The sequence below is a fragment of the Bombus flavifrons genome, chromosome 15 (genome assembly GCF_040668555.2).
Source record: "Bombus flavifrons isolate JBK064 chromosome 15, iyBomFlav1_principal, whole genome shotgun sequence".
Taxonomy (NCBI): domain Eukaryota; kingdom Metazoa; phylum Arthropoda; class Insecta; order Hymenoptera; family Apidae; genus Bombus; species Bombus flavifrons.
Window position 1 is genome coordinate 5631330 of NC_138456.1, and position 27983 is coordinate 5659312.

Sequence of the window (27983 nt, forward strand, 5' to 3'; positions counted from 1 at the left end):
TACCATTTTAAGCACAATTATCTTTATATATAGTATATTAAAGTACTCACTAGGGATTGGTTATTCTAGTGTTCAAAAAAATTACCAGAAATCACTAGAGAATAGTTTCACAAAAGAAGATATACAGATATGGTATATCAAACGTGGTTTTATTTCTAAGAAAAAGTTAGTTCCAACACTCTATTCCCAACATATACCTCGAAAGCACTCGATCCCAGACAAAATTCCACAAAGTCCATCTGAAACATTCTGCTGCGTCTATCATCCGATTCGGATTACTTCATCGGTCCGCTGGATCGCTTCTCACGAATCGGAGAAAACGGGGTCACGCCACGGAGCATCTTTAAATCCCAACAAATCCACCCTTCGCCATTTGTCTTCTCGCACCGGAAGTCAGTAATTTCTACTCACCTGTCGCGATAAACCAGTATTTTAATCCTGAAAAAATGCCAACTACAGAGAGAAGCTAAACTCCTTAACGCTAGGCTTACCAGACCTGGTCAAACGACCGGTTTCAAAATTTAATCTGAAATTGCACGTTTCTTGTTACAATATTTCTTTCGTTCGTCTAATTTCACGCAACTCCTTGTATCGTCCAATTGATCAGTTTCTCAATTTTCGTTAACGCAAGAATTTACATAAAGTTGAACGAACAAAAGTCCAAACGACTGTCCACGGTGGGCATCGACAGACCCGCGTTACTAAATCCTCTAGAAGGATTAAAATAAGATCTTCGTGGTCGTATAAATTTGCGAAACACGTGTAATAGATTTTACAAAATGTCCAATCTTAAAAAGCAACCTTTGCAAGAACCTGACCTTCACCTTTGTCTTTGCCAATCCGACCAATTTGCGACTTTTTCACAACTCTCTTTTTGTACGTCATCTGGGACGACTAATTCCTCCGACTTGTCGAAAGGACTCGGGTTGTTCGGCTCGATTTTGAAAGAGTTACTCGGCTTTAAATCGTCCGTATGTTAATGCCAGTAATTGTGCAATTATAACGCTGCAGTAACGAATAATAGAGGCGTTAATTCGGGTGCGAGGTGAGACGGCGAAGCGTGTCATCGGTCTCGAGCGTGACAGCCGCGAGGAAGCTGGTGCACGCGAGGCCGAGACGAAAGTTGGTCCCGTTCTATTATTAGCCGAGTTCCAGCCAAGTGCAACATCGCGATCGGCGCAGGCAACGCATATGGCCAGCAACGAGCGAAGCGGAGCAAAGCGGAAAGAAGCGGAGCGAGGGAGATACCGTGTCGGCCTGATCTGCCTCTCCACGTTACTAGATTCTCTGTTTAGTTATTTTTTGTTTGTTCGTCCTCCTCCTCCCCCTCCTCCTCATCTCCTCATCTTGCTCCTCTTGCTCTGGACCTCGATACGCTGCTGGAGATGGATGAACTGATTGTGTCGAGATTTCAGGATTTATCGACCAGCGTTCTCAGGATGGAATATTTAGATTAGCGAAGAAAGTTTGAGAATCGGACAAATGTCTTTGCGAATGAAACATTCTAACATATTCCGATGATTTTGGATCATAATTGAGCAACTTTTGCAGATTCGGGGAATCCTGGAAATTAATAAGATCGTAGGGGAAGCGTTAAAACAATTGATCGAGACGTAATTTAAAAATGGAACGTGTTCCATATGAAATATTAAAAAATACAATGTTTCAAGATCGACTAAATCACTTTGAAGATACGATACGCTAAGTGTTTGGGGATTTCCAGGATTTTGGCATTTGTTAGCGCAGTGAGAAAACACTACAAGTGTTAATAAGATCAACTGATCGAGATAGGTATATTTTTAGGGTCGAGTATTTCAGATTCAAGCATCGACTATGTATATTCGAGATTGCTATACGACGAGTGTTGTTGGATTATGGTTTAGGGACTTTTGGTGATTTTGGCAATTGTTAGTGTCGTTAGGAGTATCAATAAATTGATCGAGAAGTATCTTCACGGTGGAATATTTACATCAGCGAAGAAATTTTTAAAAAACGTCTCTGAGAATGAGATATCTTAAACGTTTTGCATTATGGCATAGGAATTTTGGCAATTATCAGTGTTACAGGGAATATTGGAAATATTAATAATTGAGATCGAGCGATATTTTGCAGGACGGAGTAATTAGATCGGTGAGCAAAGTTTGAAGAAATTCGAAATCTTAAGCTTCGAAGAAAGCGTAGAGATGAAAGGATTTCGAGTTTTCATGAAGATGAAGTAAATGTGCTGGACAATAATTTAAAAGTTCTTAGATATTTTAGGAATTTTATGTCTTATAGAGAACATTGAATAAAAATATCGATGATCAGTCGTGAAATATCTTCAGGCTGGAATATTGTACGAGTAGAAAATAATTGAGAATTTTTATTAAAGTTATAGTCGAGGAAAAGGAATGTCTCGCTGCAATAAGTTAGCGAAAGATTTTACGAGAGAAAAGGTAAGTTGGGAATATTTGCAACAAATGTTTTACTTTCTTGTTTGGACGCAAATGTCCGGCAAGCAAATTGGCCCATCGATAAATCCCACGGTGGAAAAATACGGTTTGCTTTCTTTGCACGTTCTTTACGAGCCGTGTTTGCATTTATGCTCGACACAGCTGCAAATTCTGAAAGAATAACTTCCTCTGCACCGGCTCTTGCACCGAGGGCTCCGTATATCTTGCTCGGATCATTACCGTTGCAACTTTTTCCTACATAAACGTGGAAACTGAGTTAATTATCCGCAAGTGGAAAGCTGAGCTAAGCTAATTAAAATAAAAATATTCGCTAATAGCGGTGGCATAAAAAGAAGCACATTAATTGTTACGTTACAAGAGATGTTTGCCAATCATCGTGTCGTAAAGAAACGTTCGTTAAACGACCAATTGCAGGAAAAAAACTATTTAGTGAATTATAGAAAAAGAAGAAATTTGTCGAAATAGTTCTTCGATCAAGAAACCATAAAAGAAGTATAAGAACGATGTTTACTAATTATCAAATTTAAAAAAGAAGAAAAACAGGAAAGAGATTACTAATCACTAAATTGTAAAAAAATATATTCAGTGATATAAAAATTTCCCCCAATTTATTAAGCCTAGCAATCAATGAAACAATCTCAAATCTTAATTAAATAAAAAAAAAAATAAATAAAAATGAACATTAGATACACTCGTGTGCACGCAATTATCTTTTTAATTTGCCTCAGTTTCCTGTATAAAAGAAGAAAAAGAATCCGAGATTGTTTTCAATTCGTTAAACCAGCGATCGATGGAAAAATCTCGAATCTCTGTTAAATAATAATAATTTAAAAAAAAAACAGAATTTTTTTAAATTGTAACTCAGTCTTTTGCGCGGAAGAAGAAGGAAAGATCCGATATTACTGTTAAAGAAAACTTAAAAAATCGGCTGCGACTTTCGCCTAAGAACTTTCTCCTTGGATCACCCTATAGAATTTCAGCGCGCGCGAAATGCAAAAACCGCGCGCGATACAAGTTCATCGGACCACGTTGATTCACGTCAGACTCGTGGGGAATTGGAAACCATCAGGGCTGCACGTTTGTTTATGCGATATTGTTATGCTTCGCTCGAAGTAAAAGCACGATCTTTCTGCCTTGCCAGACACACCATATTCGCAATAAACGAAATTCCCCGTTACACGTGCGAAATCGGACCGTCTGGATGCGATAAAGCGCCTAGTGAAGTCGATTCTCTAGCTTTCTTCCGATCTTATCGTGCCTCAAGTGGAAGATAGCCGAAACGAAACTGTTTTCTAACCCTAATGATCGAGTGCAAATATTGGTAACAAGATTTCGATGCCTTAGGTGAAGGTTAGAATAGTATATCTAGGGATTTTTTAGGGTAAATCATATTTTGAAATGATAATAACAATATTTAGTTGGCAATATCGATAAACATCGAAATATCTTCTGAAACTCTCTCTATGATATTTGTTTGGGAATGTGTGCCGAAATTAGGTGTAATTCTTCAATTTGAATTTTATGCGAGTGTAAGAAAAAAAATTGATGAAATATTAGTAGAAAAATCAAAAATTGCATTGGCAAAGATTTTTTAAGGAAAGAATGTTCAATGTTTCTTTTTAATCCTCTTGCAGTGTTACACTCTCTGTAATCTTAGTGAACACTGATTTTAATGAAACTCTAGGGAATCCTATTCATCTAGGGAACCCTAGAAAATTAAATACACATATTTCTACGAATAAACATTCGAGCCACGCAGAAGCTAAGTTAATCAATTCCGCCAAGTTTAATTGCACAATTTACGGAAAATTAAATAATAAATAACGTATTCTAATGGCAAAATTAAACAATTAATAACTAAACTTCAAATTCTCGTAAAACAGAGTCGATCAATTTACCTACCGAGTGGTTGTTTTTATCCTTTGAGCAGAAATTTGTAATCTTCGCGTAAACGTGCAACATTGAGACCAAAATTAAAGAGCGAATGAATCGTCGAATGAAAAGATTAAAAAATGCCATACCATCGAAGATACGCGAACACGGTGATTGAGAATCGCTGCTTCGGAGAATTAAGTAATCTTCCAATCTCGGACAGAATCTTACAGAACTGTTACCTACTTTCGACTTTCTGCTTACTCAATTCCACAAGTTACCTAAAATTACATTCGTATCATATATCACATATAAAAAATATTCCACGATTTCTACCATGATCAGCTTGCCTAACTTACATCTCTTCGTGTTCCAGGAACAAGTACGGATCTGGTGCCCCAGCTGTTGGGGATGTTTGACGAGTTAGCTCGCCGGGGCAATGGCTACACCGACCACGTGGTACTTCCGCCTGCCTGCAACATACCAGCGGCACTACAGAAACGTTTGAGCCTGGTATCCCATCGAGGCTCCATATTCGGCCAGTTCCATCCTGAATTATCCAAACCTCAACCGGATGACGCTATGGCCGAGCATCCAACGTCAGATAACACCGTGGTGGACATAGTCGCTGATGACGTTACGCCTGAGAAAGAGAACGACGCGTTACAAACCCTGGAGAACAGCCAACAAGAGAATAGAAGCGAGTGTACGATAGAGAAGAAATCATATAGACGCGAAAGCAATGGCCTCACGCCACTTAGGTACAACAGACGATGCAGAAACGCTGCAAGACCGCTTTCTGGAAGCTCCGTTGCGTCCTCTGGAAGCTCGAGTACCTCCTCCAGTGGGTGCAGTAACCAAGGCAACCAGTGCACCATCAATCCTTATTTGGCGTCGGTCGAATCGCTGGCAGACACTTGCGCCAGCTCTCAAGGTGAGGGTTCAGAGGGCTTTCGCGAAGTTGGTGAAAGTAGAAGAAGGTTTGAAGAGGATTGCTGGTGTTGGATGATCTATTTGGAGAGTTCTAGCGAGTTTCTTTAACGAGATAGAAGAAGTATTTCCTTTACGTTTAGACCTAAAAACAACAGTTGATGATTAGAAGGACAGTCATAATTCTTGTACCAGACAACCAATTTGAGATTATTTGAAGCACTAAAACCAGTTGATAACATTTAATGTTCCTTGTCAGTCAGGAATATTCTTATCTTCACCGATGACACTTTTTCCATCATAAAATAATTTCCAATATAATCCTAGATCATACACCTTCTTTTTACCTCCTTCTTACACCTTTCCTCCAAGTATACAATGTCAACAGTATTGCTGTAATTCTTCTTGAGAAAGATACCAAAAGCCAAACAAAATTATCATCATCGAGCAACAGTGCGTCAATCGATGTACCTCTATAGATCATTTTAGATTTTCTTTCAACACTCCTTTCTTTACGCCTTGATTTATTAGAAGAGAATGGCTTTGTAAAGTTGTACAACACACGATAATAAATTAACGTATAGCGTCGAGGTTTAAAAAGTTTGAAAAATACCTTAGAAATCCGTTTCTAGATGTATTGGTCGAAAGAGATTTCAAGGCCTTCGACTTTCTCCACGGCTATAGCGTAATCAACGGCAATGACAGTAATGATAGCGGCAGTGGCAATAAACTTCTCTCTCGGCATTCCGTGGTCATCGTTAAGGGAAACCGTTGCCACGGCCTGGAATCGCAAGGAAACGTGTGCGTTTCGACGATCAAACAACCGTCTGATAACATGTTACACGTTAAAAAATGTTCTTTCGAGCACACAGTTTTTTCACTTTCGTTTTAATGGAAGTCGTTTGACACTTAGAACCAGTTTGGAAGAAAGGAATGTTTCTGTCGTAGCGAGGATAAGCACTTGCATTAGCTTTGATCTTGATAGAGAACTTAATGAAGTCTGATGAAGTAGTTTCTTGGTTAGTTAGGTCAAAATTAATCTGGAGAATTTAGCAATCTTTATAGATCAATCTGTTAGTGTGTAAGACGATTCAATTAAACTGCAATCTATATAGAATTTGTTAGGAGTTTCAATAAATCTATTTAATGAATGATAAAATGTTGGGAACAGGTTCTGGGGATAGTGGAGTGGTGACAGTTTCGGAGGCCAACTGTCGAATAGGAGATGATGGAAGTGATCAAAGAAGAAATAGCAGAGAGGAGGATCCTTTCAATCCCCTGTGCCACAGGCCACGTTATTGCGACCCCCATCGGAATCCTATGGAAAGGGTACTTCTTGAGATAGTCGACACCGAGGCGATATACGTGGAACATCTGCGACAGGTCATCCAGGTAAACATTTAGATGTAGCTGCATTACCTCTCATCAATATCATCTATCAAATTATGAAACTTATTTCGTTATTTTTTGTTATTTTAAGGGTTACCTTATATTTTGGAGAAACGATTCGGCATCGTTTGTGGATCAAATGCAGCTGAGTAACTTATTTAGTAATATTGAGGATATCTTCGAGTTCAACAGGTAAAGTAATTTCTTATGTATATCATAAAAAGGTTGGAATTATTTATAACATAATTTGATTTCAGAGAGTTCCTGAAAGAGATAGAGGAATGTGGTCTGGATCCAGTCTGTGTGGCAAACACATTCATAAAGCACAAGTCAGGATTTAAAGTGTATACAGAATATTGTACTAATTATCCAAGGTAAGATATAGCAAGATAATCTGGTGGAAATAAATGCTACTTGATATTTGCTATATTCTTATATCTCTTAATTGTAGCCTGGTATTAATACAGTTCATTTTAGCACAGTTTCCGTTCTGACCGACCTCATGAGTCAAGAAAAGACTGCACACGCGTTCCGAGAAAGACAAGCAGCCCTAGGTCATGCATTACCTCTTGGATCCTTTCTTTTGAAACCTGTTCAAAGGATCCTCAAGTACCACTTACTTCTGGAGGTAAATTGTATCTTCAATTTTATCACTACATAAAAGAAAAACAATAGTCTTATGATCTATTATTTACAGAATTTGTCAAAAGAGTATGCAGCAGACTGCGAGGTAAGAGAAAATGAGACTGAAGGTAGCAAGGCAATTGAGGCGGCACTGGCTGCTATGACTGACATTGCAAAGCACATAAATGCAATGAAACGAAGGCACGAGCACGCAGTGCGTGTTCAAGAGATCCAGTCCCTTTTATACGGCTGGCCTGGTCCAGATTTAACGACTAGTGGGGAACTGGTAGCAGAAGGAAGATTCAGAATGTGGAGGGCCAAAGCTCCTAGGCATGCTTTCTTATTCGACCGCATGCTTTTACTTACTAAGAAAAAGGAGGATGGGCTTCTAGTCTACAAAGCTCACATTATGGTATGTATCTATTCTACTATTTCCCTATCTGTACAATGAAACTTATTTACTAATGCCTTACTATTTTGTATTGGCAGTGTTCGAATTTAATGCTCATTGAGAGTATACCAGGTGAACCACTTAGTTTCCACGTGATTCCTTTCGATAATCCCAGATTACAGTATACTCTTCAGGTAATATAACCATTTGTATATTGATAACTATAATCTTTACATTAATTTTAATTAATTTAATTAATTAATTCAATATTAATTTAATATTACACTGGTATATTTCATATATAATATTTATTATAATTAGGCACGAAACTTGGAACAGAAAAGAGAATGGACTTTACAGATAAAAAGGGTAATTTTGGAGAATTATAACGCGGTTATACCTTCGCATGCGAGGCAATTGGTTTTGCAACTTGGCCAGATGCAACCAGAGGGTAGGACTATACATTAAATTGCGAATACTTTTCTCATACTGAACTGAACGATAATTGTATAACAATAATAAAACTGTTATGCAGACGACGCTTTGGCAGATAGAGGATCGGCGAAGAAGCAGTATTCTGCACCTCCAGAGTATCTAGAGAAACGAAAACAGGAGAAAGAAAGACGGAGATCTGAGACAGGACTTAGACAGAAATTCAAGAAAGGTGGCAGAAGGTCTGAGACTACAACTGAGGTACGTACGGCTTCAGATGTTCTCTGTATAACATTCTCCAACTTTATCTCTTCCAATTATACTTAACTTAATTGGTTTTCTAATATTCTAATAGGATTCTCCAGCATCGCCACGGAAAAATCAAAACGAGGATTCTAGTGAACAAGGATTTAAAACTTCAGACGGACGCGGATCAAAAGTCAAGGTACTTAAAAATATAAATAATTTTCTTTAATTTAGAGGTTATGTTCAGAACTTTAAAAAGTCATCATTGTGCTTTTGTATCAAATTATGACTGATTATATGGCACGTGAAAAATATTTACTATTGCGTTTAGGATCGCTTTACCGGTTGGAGGAGGAAATCAGAGCCAGGTTTTCAATCTTATGTGTGCCTTAACCAGTCTGACGAAGAACAAAAAGAAGATACGGGTGATACGGGGTCTGCCACCGTTGAGACCGAGTGCGCGATTATCGAGAACGACAAGCACACGAACTCTCCACCACCTGAAACCAAAGAGAACAATGAACAGCAGACTCAAGCGCAAACAGTCGAAGAAATAGTTGGTCATATTCTCATGCAAAACCAGGAATTCCAGAAGCTCCTAGAGAAGCAGCGGACGAACAGCATAATCAACGTCAGACAGCAGCAACGTTTCAATAAACGTATATCTGCTGACACGTCTGATGACAGTGACTCAGAAAATACGAACTATATTGCAGACAATTCGGTTAACAACAGGATATCGCGTATTAGGTCAGGTCATCGAGAGCGGTTCATTAAAACGAATAATACTTGGAACTCGTTATCTTCTCCCCGTGACCATCAACCTACGCTACAATTGCTGTATGATAATTTAAACAAAACTGAAAATAATAAATCAGTGGACAGTAATTCGAAAAACAAGATTAACCTTGTACAAGAGAAGAAAGCGTTGTTTGAAGCGTTCAAGAAACAGAGTATTGTGACAGAGAGTAAGGTTATCAAGACTGCGCTTAGGATAAGAGAAAATTCAGCATCGAGGAACGAAGAAGCAACTCAACCACAAGCTACGAAGGAAAATGAAATCCAAATTGTAGAAAGCGACAAAGGAACGACTGAAAATGGCGAATATACAACTGAAGTTAACCAAGAGGTTACCGAGTCTAACAAAGGTTTTGGAAACTATGATAACCTGCAACACGTGTGGGAAGGTCTGCAAGAAGAGAAAAGCTTGGATGGAAATGACAGTCCGACTCGTCCGGCAGTCTGGTTAACCAAACTATGCGAAGGATTGCCAACATCGCCCCAAAAGTGTGGTTCTCTTCCACGTAGCTTCCAAATTCACCCTAATTCTAATCAGAACGTAACAAAGTCACGGTTCTTGCAGAGGGATGGCAAACCTATGAGCGAGAGACCATTTACCATAGCTTCAGACAAGCCAGCAGAGATTAACCTGGAGGACATGGAAAGGTACGCCTCTACATGTCAGCCAGAAGGAAGAATTGCCAAATTTCCGACTTCCGTTTCAACATCCACATCAACATTCTTTTGTTCATTGGACGATACATTAACAGACGCTTATTCAGAAATTCATATATCATCCACCACCACGAACATACATCCTGATCATAAAATCTATAGGGCGAACACAAGTGGGAGCACCATATTCAAGAACGTCCTTTCTAAAGCTGGCAATCGTCTTCAAGGTCTGAGGAACACCATGAGCACAGAGACTCTAGAGTGTAGCGAAGAATTGGAGAGGACCAAGTACTTCCGTTCTTTAAGTACAGGTAAGTTAAAGAAGAAGAGCAAAATGAAGCATTCGAGGGAAACCTCTTCGGATGTGGAAGAGCTTGTAGGATGCACAGCGAGGGGGGTTTCGGATCTGAGAATCCCTTCGGTTTATTACAAACAGGGAAGCTCAAGTTTAGGTGCTCGGATCGCTCAGTCTGACTATGCGGATCCAAGTGTATTATTTTTCGAAAGCAAACGATTTCAGCAGGCGAATAGTCAGTCACAGACCAAGGAAGAGAAAAAAGATGATGAAGAAAGTATAGAGAACCGAGAAAGTGAAACGGATAGTTTCTATGAAAGATCATTCGAGACGATTGAGAACTACGTAGATGCGGATGTTGACGACGCGTTTCGGGATAGTGCAATATTTAGCGATATCGAAGAGGTTCTGGTGGCCAGGCCACAATCGAGTCAGCCTCCCGAAGATTGCCCGCCATTTAAGAGCAAAGTGGCACCACCGGTACCAGCGAAGAAGAAAACAGAGTCTATCACAGCGGTAAATCCCTCAAGACACAACGTTGCAACGACGAAATGCAAACCTAACGTGGCTCAGAAACCCGATTATTTGAAGGTTAAGTCGGTTTTCTTAAAGGGACAGCAAGAATTGGACTGTAAAATTCCAGTGAGATCTCCTGTGTCTGAAAGTGGAACGTATCATTGTTCTAAGAACAGTTTGCAGAGCAATTGCTCGTCAAACAGTGGTGAAGAGAACGACGATGTGTCGGCGGGACAGAGCCAAGCAGGTTGGGTAAGGAAGATAGTGGGTCAGTTGCAGGGTCACATTGAAACGTAATTTATGCCAATGAAAGTGTACAAATCTCGTAGCCTTAAACACAGGAATTTCACGTTTGCCGATATTCTTAATCCTTTTGAGATTAGCTCATTTTAATTTATATATTGGAATATTCCTTTTTTTGTCTTCGCATACTTGATAAAAAAATGTAATAATTACACTGTGGATGCTTATGCGTTTATGGAAAATTTCTATTTTTAACATAGTATGCAAACTGATACAAAATGTCCAAAATATAGTCCATTTTCTACATTATATTCATAAAAATATGAATTTGCATGAATATCCACAGTCTAATTTAAATATTTCAAGAAGTATTATATATCTTGAAAGGATTAAGTAGTTATTATCTAGAAATCAATAATACTCGTTTGGATGATGAAGAGTCAGTTTATTTTTGAGTGATCTATTAAGTACAATTATCTTTGAGATTATATTTTATTAGTACAATGGAAGAGAGGAAGAAAGATTGAAAATAAAGTGGAAGCAGAATAAATAAAGAGTAATATTGGTCTAGATAAAACTCAGATACTTCAATGAAAGACATAGTATGTACATAATGAATTACTGTGGACACATTTTGTTTCTTTAGTTTTTAATATTAACATTTATGTCCGATTAAGATTTAAAAAAAATATTATTATTATGTACATGTTACGTTTATGTTTATTCTATTCGTGCTTTATGTAAATTATTTCTCGCGCAAACATGAAGTTCTAGTGTTGAAGTGTATTGTACAACATTGAAACAAATACTGCCGAACAAGTTGTCGTATCGTGTAAACTAGCGGTAAAAAGAACAAAACGTAAATAAGTGATACTTTTTCAAAATATCGTATGTCATATTTAATCCGTGTCATATATAAATTTAAATGTTATGTTAATAATACAGGGTAATCAGAGAAAATTATTTTTGAAAAGCCTTTTCGTGGAGGAAGCTGTTATATCCTTTGGTAATTTAAATATTTTAATAAAATGTATTTTCTAGTGAAACATCGATCACCATGTAAGTAAATTGATACGATAAAAAGTTGAATATTGAAAATTGTATAGTCACCCTGTATTGTTATATAAATTTTTACAAGGACAAATTTTTTCATATTTTAATGTCGTTAGTCAGACTATTGTAAATCGTTATACATGTCGACTGAATGTTTTAAGCGTCGATGTACTTGCAAATTAACTCGTTAGGATTCAGAAATGATTATTTTATTTTTCAACAATAAACGTGTTCGTTTGAACAAAGAGGGAAGTCACTTCTTATTTTTTATTTATTCGCAGAACCTAACGGGTTAAGTTTAATTACAGTTAAAAGAAGAAAATTGGAGAAACCCGAAATATATTTCTCTGGTGGATAGATAAAAGAGTATAAGTCAAAGTTTGGGCAAAACAAGATATTCTAATATATTCCCTATTGCTATTTTTTGCTTATAGTCCCAATAAAACCTATTATTATTTCATGTTACGAGTATTTTGTGTAATTTTGCACTTTCAAATTTTCTATAAATGCATAAAAATTCGCAGTCTAATTATAAGTGCTTCTCTGCAAAACCAATAATTTTGGATTTATACCCATTTGCCCGTCCATCAGAGATTTAAGATTAGACAATAATGAACTCATGATGCAAATGAGATTATGATTTATTTGCAATCGCATTATGCGAATGATCTATATCTTTGCAATAAATCAACTTGATTATTGTCAGTTTTCGTTTCCATTATTCAAAATCATTGTCATACTTTCAAATTGAAATACTTCGTAAGAAGGATCCGAAGGTGAATTCGAAGATCAGGTCCTGATTACTTCAGGTAGGTTTTATTACGAGAAATGTCTATTTACAAGTTTCGGCTAGTCATGTTTACAGATACGGGAGTAAATGATACATAATGTTCATAAATTAGCTTCGCAATACTGCACGTGTATAAAAAATACAGGAAGAAGAAAAAGAAGAAAGAAAAATTACTAAAAGATAGAAAGCTTAATGAACTGAAAAAGAAAAAGAAACGATCGTTCATTATACACATTATATACAACTGTAGTAACTATATAATACATTTAATTGTTTAGTATTATCTCGAATGAGAGTTCTCTCTATTTAGAAGAATTTTCTTCTTTCAAATCTCCGTTAGTGTTGAGGTTACGAATATAAATATAAAGAATAAATTAAGATTCGTTATTTCGTTTACCTAACAAGAAAGCATCTTGTATAACGATACAAGGGAAAGTAGTGCGTTAAATACGATCCTTTCGACATAAAAATCGTCTCGAGTCATCCATTTCCGTTTAATTACAGGATTATCGTATGCTAATTACTGAAATCAATGTTGTCCAATGTTAAACTTCACAGATTAAGGGACTTCCCCCATCTTGTCTCTGTTATGCTACTGGAGTGCCATCTACTGACGTCTACTTTGAATATTCCCGCGCAATTTTTGTTCGTTAATCTCTTTATTTCAAGCGATGCTCCAGTAAAGACAAAACAATACAAGAAGCTTTGTTCGAGGACAACACTGATTTGGATAATGGAGACTGATCGTGCAATTTTCTGCTGCATCAAAAGGGTGAAGACATCAGTGTTTTCCAATTAGAACTTTTTAGGAACTCCTTTAATGTATAATTTATTTATATAATATAAAAAATAATAAAAACACCAATCATAGATTTTATATAAAATTTAGGAGTTCCGTGAAACACGAATACGACGTCATTATTAGGCTGAGGATGTTTACGCAAATTCAAATTTTTGTGGTCACAACTGAAAAAATGGAACCTAAAAAGATATTTATTATGTGTGTTCTGAGCATTTTTACGTTATCGAATATCCTATAATTGCATAAAAATCCGCAGTCTAATTGTTATGAAAAGTCTTCTTCGTAAGAAGCATTGGAAAACGCTGTTGCAAACGAACGAAAGAAATTTAACGAGATCGTTATCTCTTTTCCTTTTGCTTTTTTATACAGCACCTCATGGAGATGCTACTTAAATCTACAAAAATTCATTTATGCGACAACGACACATTCTCTTTCTACGATTTCGTTTGCAAGAATATTCTCATTAAATCATCGTGTCTATTCGCAGCTAAAGCTTTGGTTAATAATGCGCTATTGACAGTATTGACAATTCTTATAGTTTCCCCCTTTCCTTTTCTCCCACGAAACAGCGCAAACTAACGAAATCCCGACGACATCGTTATTCACGCTAATCCTTATACTTCTTTGAACTTACATTTCTTCTCCGAAGAGCATTTTTATTAAATATATATATTCATATATTTATATTTATATATATCTCTCTTTTTCTTTTGTCTCATTCTCCCTAAGTCGTATCGTCATTCTTACAACACCAACTTGCCTCTTAAAATATTCTTTTTTTTTTGCTTACACGCATTGTTAATAGAAAACATAATACATAGCTGAACAAAGAACCAACTCAATTTTGATAGCATAACTTAATGATATCGTGGAAGAGCACCTGTAAAAATCCATGATCTATGAATCCCAAGAGTGATTTTGCAATTTCTCTTAATTAATCCAGCATTATTTATACATAAAGAGTAATAAAGACAATAGAAATAATTCTTCAAGCTTAAGAACATTCCTTTGTTACATTAAGAAATAAATTATAAAATAACTAAATGATTGCAATTTTATTCATGTCACTCTCAGGATTAATTGTAATATTATTGTTATTAGAAAATAATAGAAATTGTATAGAATATAAGATCTGAGAGATTACAAGACATACAACAAATGTTTGCTTTTTGTACAGTTGTAAATATAATCTTGTAATTTTTTCAGATAATTTTATATTCCTCATTCGTAAATAGAGGCAAAGCCATTCTGGTCAATATGGACAGGTACATGTTATCGCTGTACTATTTGTCCTACTGCTATAGAAATCTACATTGTGCGTGAATTGAGCAGCAGAAATATTGGTGATTCCATAAAAAATATTAATATAGAAGATACAGATCTTTTTCATGAAATCAACTGTTGCAATTTCATAATGCTCAATTTACACACAGCATACATATACATGAAGATTCAATAAAAATTAAATATTTTCAGCTATGCACTACATTCAACAGAAACACTCCTGAAGAATCTAAAATTTCGTGGTCATAAGTAGAACATGGATATGTAAAATTTGCATGTGTAACATGTTTCTGAATTCTTATGTTTTCTTCTTGATCCTAAATTTTTGTTTTCTAATAGTTGGTCTGCCATGAAGTATTTATAATTATTTTTCTCTTTTTTTTCCTAATACTCTTTTTCACTGTTTAGTTAGTGTAAATGTTGTTGCATTTAGTCAGTGTTCTTGTATATGTGTTTCGCACTACATATTTGATGCCATGAATGAAATTATTGTCTTTACAATAATATAAAAGTTTGCCAGGTAACATTGCAGTGTCATTATTTACGACATTATTGAAATAAAAATTCAATCTTTTCCTTATGTGGAATCTGTACGCAATAATGTTTACACATCAATGAAATCAAAAGAACATACCTGTATAAAAAATTAGTAGTGTATTGGGTTGGCAACTAAGTGATTGCAGATTTTATCATTAGGTGGTAAGACAAAATCCGCAATCACTTAGTTGCCAACCCAATATCTTTATACATGTAATGTACATACATTCTTGAATGCCTAGAAAGCATATAGATTTTTTATCTTTCATTGGTTCTAGTAATCTATATCACACCATTATACATTTGCCCCAAAATTATCTTTAAAACGTGAGAAAATACTAATTACATGAACAGAATATGTACTGTACAATTTAAGAGATATACTGAAACAATTTTTTTAACAAGAAGCATTCGAACGCTTACAAATCTATATAAAAGAATGTTATGAACATTTATCTATTGAATAACAAAGATGAAAAATGATTAATAATTTGAATGAAATAACGAGCATAATTGAAATGTTAGATAATGTACAAAAATTTCAATTAAATGCCAACATTGCAAGCACTCAATATCTCCTAATGGTACATGCTTAATAGCAAATACAAGGAAGACATTGCTTTATATACCTTTCCTTTACAAGTCCTACCAATTTACATGAATAACACCCTACTAGACTTTTCCATCATGTTGTTATACAATTTGATTAAACAATTTCACATTTGATTGCTCAAGCACTGATTGTAATTGCATACTAAACTGCTGACACAAACGTGTAAATATACTGACGCATTGACCTGCTTAATCTTATTCCCTGAAAAAACATCTCTCTTGTCTTTAAAGCTATGTCTATATATATTCTCTTAAAAAACTTATTAATATTGCAGATATTTTAAGAATCATCTTCAATTCAGCATTCAAATGTGACACTATATTTAACAATAAGACTTAAAAAGTAATTAATTATCACTTTGTGCACTATGTGCATGCATACAAGAGCTTTATGATGAACGAATAAATTCTATTTCATAGACTTTATTATATTTGGAATGGAACATTTGAATAAATATGTAGAAATTGATATCTAAAGGTAATATGCAAGACAAGAGTGATATTTAAAATGGTAAAGTTTACTATCCTGGACATACTTTGAACACATGATCGTTTCAATTCTTTCCATTTAATAGACTGTCAGCATAAAATGTTTCAAGCACAATTTTGCTGCATCTTGGGATAAATCAGTATTAAATCAGTGTTCAATCTTGTCTTAACATAAGTGGTACAAATGTTGGTACTTTACAACCATATGATCTACATGTTTTGTCTTTTTTAAATTATAATAAAACACTGTAAGAAGAAATTTAATAGCTGAAAGAATATTTCTCAAATAAGAGAATTAAATTTCTGATAAAAATTTAATTACACCACTTATGTTGTTAGCAATAGATACAACATTCATATAACATAATTATTTACCACAAACAATAAGCAGTCACATATTATTTACTATAATGACACTATTATAGTAAATTTTTCATTGCATAATACTTTCTTTAGTAATCCTACTTTCTATTTACACAGTGAATCTTCATATAAAATACCAAAATATTTCAACATTTCCAAGATAATTTTACTCTGTCAATCCTTCCTAGCTCAATTTACATTTCATTCTTGTCACTGCAAATCAATTACTTTGGTTTGCAAGCTATCGACATGGATGGAAAAGTGCCAGATACTCGCAAAATCTACTAAATGGCATTTAAAAAACATTGTTGAATTTAAGTATTTTTAAAATATTTCATTTTATCAGATAATCGATTCTTAATGGCCTCATTACATTATTTCATTACCATACCTGGCCAAATTATATTCAATATAAATAGTATTATATTCTGTGATAATAATACTAAAATACTAAAATATAAATCACTATCCTAATAAAATTTAAACTATGTAAAAAGTATTCATAATTTTTTTCAATACTTCAATTTTATTTAACTACTTAAATTTGCAATAAGCAATAGTAATTACTAAAATCTTTATCATGAAATATTTTATTCGTTTAAATATTACTAATAACTGACCATCTTCTTTTTATGAGCTTTTTCATAAAAACTATAAGTTTTAAAATAAACTTTAAAATAACGCTTAAAGTGAGATCTATTATTCTCTGCAACGTGCAAATTGCAGTCTTTAAATTGATTTTCTTTTCTGTTTTCTTTTTTAATATTTAACGTGCAATACTAAGAAACTTAAATTTTGGAAAGAACAAGAATAAATTTTTTAATTCTAATTTGTCTTTTACTTAATATTATTTATTACGTGCAAAGATGTAAAATTTTCTACTCGTAAAAAGATGCATTTAAATTGGTCGTTTAAACATTTATTTTATGCTACCATATGCCGAAAAAAGAACTAATTGAATATCATTAAAAATAATCTCGAATGCAAATAAAATGTCTACTAATCTATAAATAAATAATAATTATATTGTTCTAAATATTTTAAGTAATTGATCATTACAAATACAAACTACGTTATTCATCTCTGTATTTATCGTACAAAGACACCATAGAAATATCACATGGTATCAACTGATACTAATATTAATTAAATCACTGATGCAAATAAAATTTTACATATTTGTAAAATATTATGTTGTATATATCAGATGATACAAAAAAATCTCAAATGTTAAACGAAAATTAATTTTAAGAAGCGGAAATAAATACTCAGCGTTTAACATTTGCATTGATCCTTAAGCTCTATTTCATCCAGCACTCTTCCTCCTGGATACACAGTTCACGTGTTAAGAAAGTCTTTCGCAAATGAGAAATCGCGTTTCTCCCAGTCTTAATACCCATCACACAAAATGCACTTAATGTCCATTATCTTGAAGAAGTAAGACGTTAATTGAAATTTATATATAATATATATAGACACACCGTGCTCCTAAACTTTGAATTCATGTACAATACGAAGAAATTGTTTCGAATATTTATAATATACATCCACTAAAGCCATATTTCAGAAGAAAATTATGGAGCAGGAATTTCGACCTTAATTCCTTTTTAAAACCGCTAATTATCAATATTAGAGCTTGACAATTAATTATACAACATAAAGCATTCCATGGTGCATACATTTTAAATCGTTTATGATACCTACTAAAAATGATTGTTTCAGATGAATTAATCATTAAGACCATTTTCATATATACTTCTTAAAATAAATAATTTATGATTGCCCCATCATAAACTATTTGCAATTTCTACTGTATATTCATAGTACAATCATCCAAAATTAGAGACACTGATGAACGCAATGTCTTATTAAAATAACTTTGATGCAAAGGCCCGATGCCTACCAAAGTAAAACTTATACAAAAGAACAGGACATTATATTGTATCGAATATATGGGTTTCAATTTTATATTTTGTCCTTTTTTTCTTTTTTCCTCTATTCATGCAAGAAAAATATATATTTGGGACTGACGTTTAATAGATATACTTTTATACACGATAATTAATTTGTATTGTAATCGTTGTCTTTGTTGCTTTCTGTTTTACTTGTTCGAATATATTAATCTACTTAAACTACCTTTGGCAAATATCTTCTATGGCTCGTACAAAGTTTAGACGAGATGTTTACAATTATACAATTAATTTATTTCCAATATTGTGAAGATCTTTTATATTATCTAAAAATTATTCTAAAAATATAAGTATCCGTGTATCTACAAGTAAATATCGTTATATATGCGCGTTCGCATTGTTCAAGATCCATGAATGCAAAAAAATGAATTAAAAAAATGGAAAAAATTGCTTAAAATCAAGTTTCGCGTCTATCATTTACTAGACATTTACTATAATAACGAATATCGAGAAAAGTCGATCGCGAATATTCAATTTCGCGATCGCACACATGTTTCTTGGGAGAAGTTCCGATTGGTATAAGCTTTATTTTGCCAGGCATAAGGGCAAATTTACATATTACTTTAAATATATCGTGCTTCTTTCTAATAATCTGTTCCACCGTGATCTTCATTCAGACCTCGAAGACCACTAATTCTAAATACGTCTTCGTTAAAAAGTTTCTTTTTTTCTCTCGGTTATTACCAGTCTATGCAGCAATGACTATATGGACAACAGTGACGAATGACGTGTTTGCATGTGTGTACATTAATGTACATTGATCTTATCCATATGCACTTCAAAACAGGATAATTAACAATTCTCTTACCAACATCGACCACTGCCTCTGAGTCACATTTTACTTTACACGCAGTCAGTGGGAATCACAAGTCACTTGCGATACATTATATGTCTGCACATTTATAGTTGGAAGATAATTTAGTAACTGGCTTCGTGTCCAGCAAGTATATACAAATCCGCGCCTTCAGATTCAGTCAGTGTACCTGATTGAACCAAATGGCTCTCCAGCATCACAACTCTATCGAAAAAAAAATATTAAAATTTATTACTTCATTTCCAAACGTTTAAATCTTACATTTTTAAACCTTCAAATTTTTAAAATTTTAAAACATTTAAGTTTAAAATGTATAAAAATTTATTACTGTACAATAGACACATACTTATCCGACCCAAGTAGTCTGTACGTCCTACTCGGATCACTGATTTCTTGCGTAACTTCGCCATTCTTGAAACTTCTACCTTGCATGCCATGTTTGTGGAATGCTAGTACACTATCAGGTAAGCAAACTGAAAGCAACAAAATGATTATGAAAAAACTTATTATAAATATAGCAAAGTAAAAACGTTACTAATAAAAGAAATAGAAACTTACTAATGGACTCAATTTGAAAGTTAAAGTGTAACTCTGACATGTGCTTCCTGCTCGACCTAGGTTTTCCTTGTAGCGTTACCACTTTCACTACATCTATAAAACGGAAGTGTAAATAAATTATAAATCTTCAAACAATATTATACAAAGATCCTTTTTTACTTACTATCATAACAGACTAATATTGCGTTTTTCTCTAGCTGTGTAACATTAATAACATGAAGGTTTTCCCTTCTCGGTATCACAGTGGCTGTAAAAATGGAAGAAAATAATAACAAGTATACTTTTTAAACTTAATTAGTACGGAATAACAAAGAGAAATATACCAGAACCATCCATATCTTCCAATTCATCACTGTGAAACCAACTTGCCCCCGAGTTCATATTAATTAAATCCAACTTTAATTTATTTTGCTGATATGGTTGTTTCACAGACACGCACACCATCGGGTATTCCATTTCGGGTGTAATTATAATTTCAAATACGTTTAACGGTGTCGGTAGTGTACACTCAAAATGTTTTAACAGCATAAACTTATTAAGAGGATCGTACCATTGCATTAAAAATATTCCGGTCGGCATTGCACCACATAAATATTTATACCTGCGTTAAATATTTTATTGATTAATGCATTACATAAAAGAAAAAATATAATATTTATTCACTTACCCGTTATATGGATTTCTTCCCACACAACACTTGGTACAGCCTTTTGTGTCTGGTACCTTAGTAGTTAGGGCAAACTTCCTAGGTACTAATCTCTCAGATATTTTGTTCATATGCAGTGAAAACCTGTGAGTCTGCTTGCTTTGCATCGCTAATAAATCGTGTCTATACAATTGCGGAGTTTTTCCTACAATTTGAGATCAGTACTGTGTATATAATAATTACGAAATGATACCTTATATCATTAATATCTTACCCGATAAAGACATGAGAACATCTTTAATGACATACATCCAAATCGTACGTCTGGGATACAATTGATCTATTGCAGTTTCATGAAGTTCATTTAAATTTAAATTATAAATCCCCTCCTCTGCCGCGATTAATAAATGCTGATCTCTCGTATCCGGATGAATCCAGCTTGCGGTACAATGTATTCTTAACGGACATCCATTAAATACCTATACAAAGATTCCAATATTTTTCCAGATACAAATTAGATCATTACTTTTTATAATTAATTGGAATGAGATAAAGATAGATAGACTGAACTAACTTTCGAGAAACATGCACCCATATGAACCTTGGGCGTTGGTGGCAGTCCATTGCTGATCGGTCTAGGAGGTGTATGGCGTTTTCTGTCCCTTCTTCTTGGAGGAACAGGAGGAGTATCAGATAATAAATCTGGGCTCATATTTTCTCTGTCTCCTTCATCTGGCATCTCATTTTGACCTACAAAAAATTGGTGTAGTGATTAAACGAACTATTTTTAATGTACTGAAATTGATAATATAATTATTTTAGAAAAAGAAAAACGAATTTTAGAAGCATGCTAGTAGTGTGGGTTGAAAGTGGGGGTAGAATTATAGAAATTCACATTAAGGAGTCCTCTTAGGAAAAAAATTGTAACTTATAGTTTTAAATTAAGAATTAGGGTGCTTTCCTACCATTTGATTGGAGAGATTCTTCTCTAGGACCACTGTCAGAAAGGGATCGTTGACGTTGTCCATTGACAGCAGCTAAGGACTGAGCACTGTTCACCAGACCATACAACTCATCCACAGAGCTGTGGCGCCTGGGACTTGCTTGCGATCCTAAGCAACGAATCTACTTTTTATACTATTGTCTTGATACTTCTCAACTTTCAGTATTTCCAAATCACTTAATACTATCAAACTACTTTGATGTGTAACTTGAAACTAATACGCTTTTGCCATTTTAATTCAATTGGTCTTGAGTTTTACAGATTTATAAGAAATAATTAGCAAAGATTAATATACATAAAATCTCATGCAGTATTTTATATTAATAAAATGGCTGCATAATTTAGTAGAAAATAGTTATAGGAATATGTGCTTACCTGACATATTATAATATGGACAATGCACTTCACAATCATTTGATGACTCTCCAAGAGGAAGGGTAGCTCTGGAAAAGAATAAATAGACCAGCAATCGTTAAGAAATATTATATATCAATGAAGACAAGTGTATTAGAAATTTTCTTTTTTAAAAACAAATGCTACTTTGTTGTTAGTAAATTATAAATAATCTTTAAATAATAATTGAGAAATATGTATTAATAATAATAATTAGTCAAGAATTTAAAAGAAACATAGCATTGTTTATGAAATTGAGAAAATGCAATGAAAAAATGTTAGAAGGTAAAATCAACATGTACAAAATCATGGAGTATTAAAGCATTTGTTATCATATTTAGTGATTGTTAGTAATTATTTAATAAGCACTGGTAGGTGTTTTTGGAAGAATATAGTGTGTCTTATAAGAATTGGTGCTTAGAAAAAATGATATGTTTAAGCAAATGTACAACTGAATTTATTAATACAATGATTATCAATGAATAAATCAATCATTAGGGAAAAGACTTTAAAATAATACTATTTCAAAATTATATATGGGTTCTTTTTAAAATATCTGACTTCCCATGAATTTTATGTACATTTAATTTTGTAGCATCCTATGTAATTACTACAAATAAAATGTATCAATGAATTATTTAAAACTAAACTTAAACAATTATCATAAACAATTTGTACTAATTAAAAGGCAATTATTACTTTCAGCTAAAAGTAACAAAAACAACCGAACTGTATGTACAACAAATAGATGAAACAGCCTACTATTACATTTTATCGTTTACTTACTGCAGGGAATATAGCTGGTCGCAATGCCCACCAACCATCGACATTGCATTCCCCCTGCACACATGAAACTATAATCATATACTATAAAACGATTACACATTCTTTTTGTTATTAATCCTGTAGAACTCTTTGTCTATGTATTCATGTAATTACTTTTTTATACATAAAGTGATTCACTTATATTTTATGGGGAATATATGGATAATGGTTCTCAGTCAAAATAATATACATGATTATGTTTAATCATAAATAAGGCATATCATGTAGTAACACTTATTAGCACAACCAATTAATTAGATACCATTTCATTTGCTTTTATCACAGCTGATTCCTTATCATCACTAAATTACAAAAATATGGTTGAAACATATGTTCAAAATCTTAATCTCTCTGTAACAGATATATAAACTTCCACCACCAATATGGTTAATAGTTGTAAAAATTAATTCTACAAAAAAAAAAAAAAAAAAAAAAAAAGGAAAGAAAGAAGTTGCATGCAATAAACAACATTAAAAACATCTATTGCTAAAGAGCCATACTTTCAAAGTATAGACTCCAAAGTTACCATATTTACATACATGTATTGAGTTATATTTATATCTATAGGAAGTTGTACAGGGAATATAAATAAAAGGTGACTAATAGGAAGAATCAAAGAAATGCATAATGCAAAATAGCTTTAATCAATTTTGATGCATCAAATAAAATGCAGAAGAAAAGATATTAAACAAAAAATCGTTAAGAAAATCTTAATAAGTTAGTAAGAAGCTGCTGAAAAACTAGAAGATTTTAATACAAGGCATTAGGAAATATATGTGCCAGGTGCAAGGTGCAAGGGAAAAGGGTTACCTGCCAATACCTTAGCAACAACTCCTCATCAATGTACTGCAATAGACTCCTGTTGGGAGAAATTATTAAAATTACAAACTGATCAGAGAAATTAAAGCTATGAGAATTAAAATGAGCCGAGAAATTCGGATAAGGATCAGACGTAATATAAGGATAATGTAACAATAATTTCAAGATACTATACTAATTCAAGATTAGGATTTATAATAATAACAATTAGATTATAAATTTCAAATCTGAATAAAATATATGTATGTAAACATGCTAAATTTTATTGTGTCTCATTAAATCATATTATTTTCTATTCATCATTCATCAATTATTGAATGCATAAAATATTAAGGAAACATATACAAAATATCAGTCTTTAAAATGATGCTTTTTATGAAAGATATGGAAATAAATTTAACAAGACAAAAAGATCTTTATATAAAAATAAAATACACAAGTGTGATAATAATACTTACGTAACAGTACTAGTGAATACATCAAGACTTTTTTGAACTTTCATTTCAATCATGCACTACTTAAACTAATTTATACACCAGTCATCACATGCATACTTTGTATGTAGTATGTACTATTTTAAAAAATCAATCATTTGTAGAATATAAATAAACAAAAATATTAATTATTTATAAACTATAGTATCTACGAAAAAAAAAAATATATATAAAGAAAAAATCTATAATCACTAGCTTCATGCCTTAGATTTTTAGTCACTTTCTATATCAATAATTAAAATGGCATGCAAGTCTACTTTAAAAATCATAATATATATACTTTAAATTAAATAAAAAATGTCATTCCATCTTGCTTGTAGTTTTATCAACATATTTATATATCTGGAATAATATTAATGTCAAATTTTCTTAGGTAAGAATTCAAAAATTTATCACATCTTTACACCAAACTACCTGTATTTCATTACCTTAAACTCATATGAAATATCTCTGTGTCTGTATTGCCTTGATGCGATTCTTTACTATCTGTTGTATCTGTTGTAATGTTAGCGGCAACAGTACTGATACAAAGATAAACTATATCATGTCTAGGAAGACTACAGAATCATTAATATAAGGCAATCAAAACATCATAAATTTTTTCTATTAATTTTTTATATGACACAAGGAATAAGAATTATGCAAATAATTGCAATAAGCTAAAAAAAGGATCTGAAGTATCTTTCAAAAATAATATTGGGTTGTTAGATCTTTGGAAGCGTTAAATTTGTAAATTTACTTTTCGCTCGTCACCATTAATGGTCGATGCGTTGTATACAAAGCAGAAGCAAACGTGCCATATGCATCTCGACCTTTGTTAGATCAAAATTGCTGTTTTGCTTTAAACAGTTCTTAACTATGTAACGAGATTAAAATTTATATAAAATCTTAATTAATTAGATAGTAATCGTTAATTATTATCCTGTTTAAAGGACAGGAAATCAAAACAGCAATTACCATATTAGTGGAAGGATCTTAAAGCATCCCCTCCCTGAATTTTCCAGGACCACATATCGATTTACATAATTAAATAGATTTATTTTAAATATGCTTACTTTTCCTGTACGTCTTCAAACGCTGACCCGATACCACAATCTGGATGAACATCACAGTTATGAACAGACTAAATAGTTAAACATAGAAATATTATTTTAAATATCTTATTATATAATATAGGAAATAATATAAAAAATATATTTTATAAAGTGTGAAATCACCTTGACGTTATTCATAATATCCATGATATCCCAAGATGGGGTAGCATCCACAGAAGGAGAAATCGCGTCTCTTTGTAACGTTCCATCAAGATTAATTTGGTCTGTAACACGTATGTAATTCGTATTTGCAAAAAAGGTAGAATATATACTTGAATATACTTGCATTTACCATCAGTGTCTAATTGTGGTATAGGACTTTTTGGTCTAGGTCTCGCGGTGTGACGCGATGCTATCCTCTGCGGAACATTAGGTACAGCCCCATCTTCATCTGCTTCTAAATCGGTGAACATATGACTAGGATTCGATACTTTTTGCAACAATTCTAGAGCTAAACGTTTACTCATTTCTCCTTGAAAAAATGCGTGCTGAAACGAAAGTTTCTATTCAAAATATTTTCCATAAAATTTGGGGACGATTTCAATGTATATTATACATATTCTAAAGAAGAAAATAACCTGCAGTAATTTTTCGGCGGTCGGTCGCTTTTTGGGATTTTTAGTTAGAGCAACTTTCACGAAATTATGGAATGTTGGACTCCATTTGTCACGATCCTTTAACGTAGGTGGTTTAAAGCCAGATTTGGACATGAGAAAAAGAGCTCTCATTGGATGTAAATCAAACATAGGTGGTTGCAATTCAGCTAATTCTATTGCAGTAATACCACAAGCCCAAATATCACAAAGTTGATTATAACCACCCTTCCTTTCTACAGCTGCAACCTACAGAAGTTTAAAGTGTAGACTTCTAAAAGGTCTCTATAAAAGTATTTGAGAGTATCAAGATACCTCAGGTGCCATCCAGTAGGGAGTGCCAATAAAGCTTTTTCTTTTGTTAATAGTTGCGGTAATTTGTGCTGACACACCAAAGTCAGCTAGTTTGACATCACCAGCTTCAGTCAGTAATATATTGGCACCTTTAATATCACGATGCATTTTTCCCATGCTATGCAGATAAGCCAATCCCAAAAGAGTTTCTCGACACATGTATGCTATTTGTATTTCTGATAATGGTCCAGTTACTATAATATTAAAATATTTTTTAATACTTCAATATATCCCAAGAATGTGCTTCCAACATAAATACTTCTTTTTTACATGTTAATTAGAAATTAAAACATTACAGAAGGGTAATAATAAAATACCTACTGTGATATATATCCTGCAAGGAACCACCTCCACAATATTCCATACAAATCCATAATTTATCCCTTCTCAAGTAACTTCCATAATAGGCAATAATGTTAGGATGTCTGCAATCTTTCATCATTAAAATTTCTTGTTGAATTATTGCAAAATCATCCCCTAAAACATTTAAATAATATACATATCACATAAATTTTTATTCATTCTTTGCAGTCTTGTTATATTTATCAATAAAAACATTCAATACACTACTGTATGTATAAAATTTGATACCTTAAAAATATGATACAAAGTTTAAATGGTACATTATAGGAACATCACATTAATAACATTAAATTAAACATTAACGTTAAACTAAAATTATCGAACATTAAATTAAAATGTATTTTATTTGTATATAGATATAAAAAAAAGATATGTTAATATATATTCATGAGCTTTTTATATATTGTTATAAAAACATAAAGATATAAGCTTGCAAGCTTTTACTTATATATATATTCTTTACTGAAAAGTTAAAAATACACAAAAGGGAAAGTTGAAAAGAATGGTGCAAGATGTAGATCAATCATTGTTTGACTAATAGTAACTTGGTTATAAAAAGCAATATAAAGAAGCAGTCTGAAATCTCAGTTAATCAACTTTTATTTAATCATAGAAATAGATCGAGAATGCAATTGATCACTCATATCAATGTTAATTCTGGAAAATCTTTAGTGAATTAAAACTTGAGTGGTTAGAAAAAACAGTTTAAAAAACTGGAAAGACATACCTGGTTCCAATTTGATAACCTTAATTGCAGCGAGGTCATTCATGGAAAGTCTTTTGGCCTGTGATAAAAAATTGAATAGTATGTAAACATAACGTGTACAATGGCGAATATAAAAAATGTATGAGCGTATAAACCTTGTAAACATCTCCGTACGTTCCGCTGCCTATCCTCTGAATGAGCTCGTACTCATCCTGTGGATTTCTTCGGCTTATGTCACTGGACAACGCGTTTGCGTTCAAAGCCATTCTAAAACACGTATCCCCGCCGGTTTGCCAGCTAACGAGCGTAATTAATATCTACAAAAGAAGATTAACGTTAAAGTGTAAAAACACATTTGTTCGTCAGAATGTCACTTTCGTCGAAACGTCGCCATTGTTCACAACAGCTCTGAGGTTAGTCACGACTGGGTAAGCGGTTTCTGCGATACATCGATCAATCGATCTTGTATCTCGTAATGAAACACGTTGTACTCTTTTTCTGATTCATAGTTTTGCATTTTTTCTTTCTCGAAACCTTTATTATAATACAATTTTTAGAGTTTTTGAAAATTTTAT

At 33.2% G+C, this 27983-nt stretch overlaps 2 protein-coding genes across 12 annotated transcripts in view; one reads left to right on the top strand and one right to left on the bottom strand.

Annotated features, from left to right (window-relative positions):
• The window catches only part of GEFmeso (Guanine nucleotide exchange factor in mesoderm), a 96670-nt gene extending 84066 nt beyond the window's left edge, over positions 1 to 12604 (top strand). Inside the window, exons 1-12 of one of the 2 annotated variants that reach the window (XM_069129003.1) lie at positions 4222 to 4526; positions 4702 to 5259; positions 6427 to 6647; positions 6736 to 6836; positions 6902 to 7018; positions 7122 to 7272; positions 7342 to 7680; positions 7758 to 7853; positions 7981 to 8110; positions 8195 to 8352; positions 8447 to 8536; positions 8669 to 12604. In XM_069129003.1, coding sequence (XP_068985104.1) covers positions 4466 to 4526; positions 4702 to 5259; positions 6427 to 6647; positions 6736 to 6836; positions 6902 to 7018; positions 7122 to 7272; positions 7342 to 7680; positions 7758 to 7853; positions 7981 to 8110; positions 8195 to 8352; positions 8447 to 8536; positions 8669 to 10900 — 4254 coding nt within the window. In that variant the 5' untranslated portion in view covers positions 4222 to 4465 and the 3' untranslated portion in view covers positions 10901 to 12604. Of the gene's footprint in view, positions 1 to 4221; positions 4527 to 4701; positions 5260 to 6426; positions 6648 to 6735; positions 6837 to 6901; positions 7019 to 7121; positions 7273 to 7341; positions 7681 to 7757; positions 7854 to 7980; positions 8111 to 8194; positions 8353 to 8446; positions 8537 to 8668 lie in introns of those variants that run through there. The other variant, XM_069129001.1, reaches the window with a different exon arrangement.
• On the bottom strand, positions 4701 to 27927 carry hppy (MAP4K3-like protein hppy). Of its 10 annotated transcripts, XR_011175266.1 has the most exons (23): positions 27564 to 27927; positions 27430 to 27487; positions 26661 to 26816; positions 26301 to 26533; positions 25971 to 26234; positions 25685 to 25880; positions 25516 to 25616; positions 25354 to 25421; positions 24727 to 24819; positions 23806 to 23844; positions 22947 to 23000; positions 22143 to 22210; positions 21730 to 21876; positions 21339 to 21514; positions 21039 to 21243; positions 20786 to 20969; positions 20442 to 20719; positions 20282 to 20365; positions 20119 to 20211; positions 19907 to 20033; positions 19555 to 19764; positions 5869 to 6036; positions 4701 to 5400 (listed from the first exon to the last, which is right to left on the bottom strand). XR_011175266.1 is itself a non-coding variant. In XM_069129004.1 (21 exons), the coding sequence occupies exons 1-21, from the start codon at positions 27672 to 27674 to the stop codon at positions 19665 to 19667; spliced, it is 2835 nt and encodes a 944-aa protein (XP_068985105.1). In that variant the 5' UTR covers positions 27675 to 27927; the 3' UTR covers positions 12700 to 19664. The 10 variants fall into 10 exon arrangements, 7 of the variants coding, with proteins under 7 accessions (XP_068985105.1, XP_068985107.1, XP_068985108.1 ...); XR_011175265.1 differs by having other exon boundaries at positions 4701 to 6036; XR_011175267.1 differs by lacking the exons at positions 4701 to 5400; positions 5869 to 6036 and adding an exon at positions 12700 to 19448.
• Between the last annotated feature and the right edge of the window lie 56 nt (positions 27928 to 27983).